General features: G+C 40.3%; 1 protein-coding gene across 1 annotated transcript; it reads left to right on the top strand.

Annotated features, from left to right (window-relative positions):
* Positions 1-1,519: 1,519 nt before the first annotated feature.
* Positions 1,520-6,144, top strand: hapln2 (hyaluronan and proteoglycan link protein 2; the record flags this gene model as incomplete). Its single annotated transcript, XM_010786693.1, has 4 exons — positions 1,520-1,898; positions 2,709-2,825; positions 3,510-3,692; positions 5,434-6,144. Coding segments are annotated over 4 exons (957 nt in total), but the record flags the coding sequence as incomplete, so codon positions are not given.
* Between the last annotated feature and the right edge of the window lie 364 nt (positions 6,145-6,508).

Raw genomic sequence — 6,508 nt, 5'->3', positions numbered from 1 at the left:
CATTATAGCACTTTAGCTTTTTACTTCAGAAATCATAAAGTGGTGTTAATATCTGGAGATTATCGTGCTGAACTAAAAGTGTGAGTATCATAAACGTTGGTTTGCCACAGAGGTTATTTTCTGCAATAATCAAAAATCCAATGGAGAAATCTCTGGCTTATGTTGAGGAACGAGGGAGATGTTATTTTAAGGGTTATCATTTCAAGCTGAATTAATTAAGAAGCTAAACAGGATGAACAGGAATATTCCGACTCAACATCATGTGATTCCCAGGCCCTCTCTCTGCTGCAGGAGTGAAACCTCACACCGAGAACTAATCAATTAACCACATAAATCTGAAGTGTCAGAGAGCGTTCACCTGCAGGCGGAAATACGTTACTGAGAACTGCTGCAGCTGCAGAGCAGAGAAGAAATCGGTCTTGGTAAGGAAACCATAATCTGTCAAGGCTCCAAACACTTCCTATTCTTCATGTTGAACTCCATCTGACTTGAGAAAAAGTACATTAAGCCTTTTGCATTTCAATAAGTAGAGTTAATCACATATTGTAGTTAGAATGCTTTGTGTAAAATCGTTTTGCATATGTGCTTTAATTGAGCTGAAATGGAAGATATGGGTTTTAATTGTGCTTTTTTTAATAAATGATTATGGGAAATAACCTTTTCTCACTGGAGCTGCCGCCCCCCAACATGTCTGTGCACGAAGTGTACAAAGAGCATGTTTTTTTCTCTCTGCTTGTATCATGATATGAACTGTGGTGTTTAAATCCACATGGGACTCCTGGCTCATACTGAGTTGTGTGTAAATACATCACACATTGTGCCTTATAAAATGTATTAAAGTAACGACTAGGGGAGCGATAAGAGCAAGATGTTTCTTAGCCTTTTTATATTCATCCACAGAAATACTCTTATTTAGCTAAATATACTAAGCATGTTTCTTCCTCCTTCCAGAAAAAGTGATGGCAACATGAAACAAATAGTTGACCCTGGTGTTTAAAGAGACCTTATTCTGCTTGTTGGGGTTTTCTCTTTCTTGTAGTGTGCTATATAGGCTTTAGTGCATGTAAATGGTCTGCAAAGGCTAAATCCCTGGGTTCCCTCCAGAGAGAGTTTCTCTATCCGTGGATCCCACAGATTAAACTAAGAGAGGAAGAAGCGTTAGTATTAATACTGTCTGAAAACAGCAGAGGGCAATGTCTGTGCTGCTTATACANTGTATGACATTTTTGTTTTTTTAATTGCATTACAGAAAATAAAGAACTTTATCACAATATTCTAATTTTCTGAGACAGTCCTGTATATATACATATATTGTGTCAGTGCAAGCCAGAGTTTAGTGTAATTATTGCTCTGGGGAAGAAACTGTCTTTAAGTCTGTTTGTCTTTGCTTTAAGACATAGGCCTATGTAGGTCAAACAGATGGTGCCCATGCAGGGTGTGAATTGTCCTTCACAATGTTCTTTACTCTACTGAGGAAGCGAAGATTGATTGATTGATTGATTGATTGATTGATTGATTGATTGATTCCGGTTCTTCCACAGTTACCTCGAAGCTGAAGTACCTCTTGGAGCCTCCGGTTTACGCAGAGGTCGTCGCTCTAAGAGGACAAAACGCCACCCTGCCGTGTATCATCAGAACCAAACCCAGACATTACAAAGTGAAGTGGACCAAGCTGGAGCCGGAGAACGTGGGGCGGGAAAACATCATCATGATCTCTAACGCACAAGCCTTTAAACCGTACGGCCATCTTGGAGCGCGAGCGTCTCTCCGGAGATCTCACAGCATGGACGCCTCGCTGCAGATCAGACGCCTCCTGCTGGACGACGGGGGGAAGTACCGCTGCGAGCTGGTGAACGGCATCGAGGACGAGAGCGTGGTCATTACTCTGAGGATAGAAGGTAATCAAAGCAGTATGGAGACCATTGGCAGCCAGTGGTGGGAAGTACTGGAGTATGAATAGGCCTACTTCCTTACTGTAGGTACATTTTTCTGGTATCAGCACTTTACTCCACCACTTATTTTTCTGACGACTTTTTACTTCTTACATTTTGAACACAAATACCTGTACTTTCTACTTCTTACATTTTGAACACAAATACCTGTAGCCTACTTTGTACTTCTTACATGTTGAACACAAATACCTGTACTTTCTACTTCTGACATGTTGAACACAAATACCTGTACTTTCTACTTCTTACATTTTGAACACAAATACCTGTAGCCTACTTTGTACTTCTTACATGTTGAACTCAAATACCTGTACTTTCTACTTCTCTCATTTTCCAAACAGGCTGGTTCCTTTAGTCTGAATGTGTGTTTGGTGGCGTGATCATTATTATTTAGAGTCATTGCGTGCCTATTGATTTGAACACGATCCGTGTATCCATCATTTCCTGGTCTTCTCTAAAGAAGAGGGACCAATGAAAACGTTGTCATGTTGCCGTTGGTCACCATGGAAACATTCATTAGCTAACAATGACATTATTGTTCTATTAATATAAAGGGAGGTCAGGTGCTCTTTAAAACAGCTGCTAGTTATGGGTACTTTTTACTGAAGTACATTTCAAAGCCTCTTTACTTTTACTTGAGTAATGAAGTTTAGTCAGTACTTCTACTTTTATTAAACACAAGTATCTTTACTTCTACTTTAGTAAAGGATGTGTGTACTTTTTCCATCTCTGGTCAAAACACCCTGCTTCTTTCTGCAGGAGTTGTGTTTCCGTACCAGAGTGAAGACGGCCGCTACAGATTGACTTTCCACGAGGCGAAGGAGGTTTGTGCCGAGCAAGACGGCATCTTAGCTTCATACCACCAGCTGTACAGAGGTAAACAGGACTGAAAAGACATAGACTCTATGCATTACATTAATGCACACAATGTACACCAATATTTTGTATCCGGTCTGTGGTTTGTAGCTTGTTTAACTTTTGTCCAGTTTCTGAACAGATTTGAGGAGCTGTGAGCTCTGAGTGCTAACAGCTGATATTTTTGCTTTTCTGATCCAACTTCAGTGACGGCAGGCTGAGATCCCCACCACTGATTGGCTACTGTGCTAACGCGTCAAGCGAATTTCACGCTTGAGTTGAACAAATGTAACTCGAGCGGTTTGCATCGCATCAACCGCTTCATGCGCACCGTCGAAGCGAATTTGCGTCTGTCCGTGTCTTTGTATTGACTTTACATGTAATCGTGCCGCCACCAAAATGTGTATCGCGTCCGGTGTGAACGCAGCATTAATGTGGGCATATGTATAAATGTGTCTTTTGATTGTAGGTATACATATTTTTATACATGTTTTTATATATATTTGTTTTTGTATTCGGGATTGTGGGAAACTGTATTTCGATGTCTCTGTATGTAGTACACACAAACTGAAAGATTGACAATAAAGTTTACTTTGACTTTGAGAGCTGAAACAGCGAAAGCCCTGTCACCTCTGGTTTTTCATTGTATTTGCACACAGTAACATGTGGACTTGCAGGTAAATCAGCGTGTTTGTCCTCCTGCAGCGTGGACGGAGGGTCTGGACTGGTGTAACGCCGGCTGGCTGCAGGACGGCACGGTTCATTACCCCATTATCCAGCCCCGACCCGCATGCGGAGGAGAGCTGCTCCCCGGCATCCGCAGTTATGGAGCGAAAGATAAGAATCAGGATCGGTTTGACGCTTTCTGCTTCACCTCGCAGACTTCTGGTAAGCTTTGAGTGGGTGAAGATTGTTAGAAAAAATATATCACTCGTCACGCCTTGACCTTTTGTCTTAATGTACATTATTTAATATCATATTCTGTTCTTGTACATAATCATATTCTATTTACACGTATATAGACTTTTTGCACTATTTATTTGTATTTTTGGAGCAGCTCAGGTCAGAAGATTTTCATTGCCATTTCTACACCGAATTTAAAAATTAAAGATCAAGGTTTTTTATGTACATTTCACAATAAATCCTTTTAATCTTTTGAATCTTTAATACTTGATAAGGCACTGCTGCTAAGGATGATCAAGGGAGAGGAAGAACAGAGGTTAAATGTCTATTAATGTATATATCCTGCTTATATATGTTACTGTACATTTATATTTTCCACATGTATATTTTTTACTTTTTTAATGCTATTCTATTACTATTTGAGACGTTTACATTTTTAATTGTTTATTTCTAGTCTTTTCATTTCATTTCTTCAATTTCTCCTTGTCTTTTTATGTTGCTGCAACTCAAACATTTCCCAAATTGGGATTGTTTGAAAAATCTCACTGGACCCCGGCTTGAGCTTGAATCTCAGGATCCATGTATCTGTGATCCTCTCCAGAATGGAAGTAGTCATCACATACAGAGCATCAACTAGTTCCTGAACAGTGTCCTTCACATGCTGATATCCAAGAGAGGGAGTTCCACAGTCACAAGATGGAGGAATAGAAAGCAGTATTCAATGTTTACTTCAGATTAGCTCCACGTCAGAAATGATCATGCTTGTCATATGTCTCTCTCCATAGAGGCTGAATCATCATGTTAATCACATAGCTATCATATGCCTCAAACAGTCCTGATGCTCTTCTAGGTAATCACACATCCTGTCATGTTCACAGCTACAGTTGATACCTTTGTTATCATGTTACTCTCATGTTGGAAGAGGACATTCAGTATTTTCCCAACACAGATCAAGGTTTTGTCTGGTTTGGTGACAGAAAGCCTGAAGCAAAGGGGACTTTTATGGGCGTTTCACAAGCCAATATTTAGTTTCATTTGATATCTGGTGCGGCTCGTTTGGGTGGTTTTGAACTCAATAATCGTGCATCGATGCAGACCAAAGAAAACGGTCCGAGACAGTTTGTGAGAGTTGGTCTTGGATCGTTTCCAAATAAACCCGAGTGGTGTTTCATTGCAGTGAGAACATAATCCAACCAAATTGCATGACATGAACCAAGTTTCGGTGTCGGTGTCCTAATTCTGCTAACATAGAAGACTAGTATTAGTAGAGTGTGGTTTCGTGTACCAAATGCTTTCTAATAAGCCCCACAGTTTATCAAGTTGTGTTAAAAATGACAGAAAAAAGCTCTGAAGAAGTTTCTTAGTATTGAATTGAATTTCCCCATAATCAAAAACATGTAGTTCAATATCCAAATCCCTGAAATTGATCCAGTGGGTTAAATTCTGTGGGAAAATACTGTTTCCTCGGCTGGAAATGACGTCCGCAATTTCGAAAATTCAAGTGGTTGACAGGATCTTTTTCAAATAAATGGCCAATGAACATGGACATTGTGGTGCTTCGATCCTCTTTTTAAACATTGTTAGAGCTTTCTGCAGGACCATAAAGACATAAAGGTTGTGGTAGCTAGCTAACGTTCTCTGGATTAAAGCTCTCTAATTAAAAGAATTTCACAAATTGGGATCAATAAAGTATCTTTCCATCTATCTATCTTATCTCCTCTCTCAGGCTCCGTCTCCTTCGTCTCGGGGTCTTTCTCCTTTGAACAGGCCGGGCACGCATGTCAGCGTCAGGGAGCGGAGTTGGCGCTGGTCGGCCATCTTTACTCCGCCTGGCGTTTCCAAAACTACGACCAGTGTGACGGCGGATGGCTGAGAGACGGCAGCGTACGGTTTCCCATCAGCAACCCCCGGGAACTCTGTGGAGGAATCCCTGAAGCCGGGGTGCGCTCGTTTGGATTCCCCAACAAGATGAAGCCTCTGTTTGGCGCCTATTGCTACATGTAGCCCGAAAATAAGAAGAAATTCGACAGCAGGGCAACTTAGAGATCGAGTTTAAGCAGGAAAACATGTCCCAGAATTCACTGCTAAGCATAAACAAGTTGATCTGCCAACAAAAAGTCCTGAGAAAGATCTCAGCTACGATGATACGGACAGTAATGGAGAAATATGAGGTTGAATTCAAATGTTAATGTCTTTAAAAATGAAAAAGTCATTATTTAATCTAGTTTAATTTTCTTTTTAGGTATGGTGGCCGGTGCTACAACAAACCAAAACACTTCCACTTCCACTTAGTGGATTATAAAGATGGACAACTGTCTCTGCCTCATAACTTTAAGTGTTTGTCAGTATATCTGAAAGGACTAGGTTAGCTACATTAGCTATGTAGCTTACAGCAGATCTGCAGATCAGAAGGAGTCATGTGATCACATTGTTAAAATAAGTCCATAAAACATTTGTTTAGGTGTGTTTCCAACAACAGAGACAGTTGTCCAGTTTAATAATCCTGAACGTCACCAAGCGCTGTGTTCGTCACTTTTTAGTGTCCCCTGGTTTCCGTTGTGTTTTGAGATTCTTGCAGCGTTTAAGCTTTTAAGGTTAAATTAAAGGCTGCACATGTTTCCTCAAGTTGGTCAAACCTAATGGAAATGTTTTGGGCTGTCGGCCACCGTACAGAAAGCTCCATTTACATGAACGTTGGTTTGGTTCATATCCATCTCCATAGGTACATTGAAGTATTTATAAAAATACAAACTTTAATGACAAAAAACACTTCTTTTTTTCAGGATGTTTCAGATTGTGCC

The sequence above is a fragment of the Notothenia coriiceps genome, unplaced genomic scaffold (assembly GCF_000735185.1).
Source record: "Notothenia coriiceps isolate Sejong01 unplaced genomic scaffold, NC01 NC01_scaffold00029463, whole genome shotgun sequence".
Lineage (NCBI taxonomy): Eukaryota > Metazoa > Chordata > Actinopteri > Perciformes > Nototheniidae > Notothenia > Notothenia coriiceps.
This window is presented reverse-complemented; position numbering and strand designations above follow the sequence as displayed.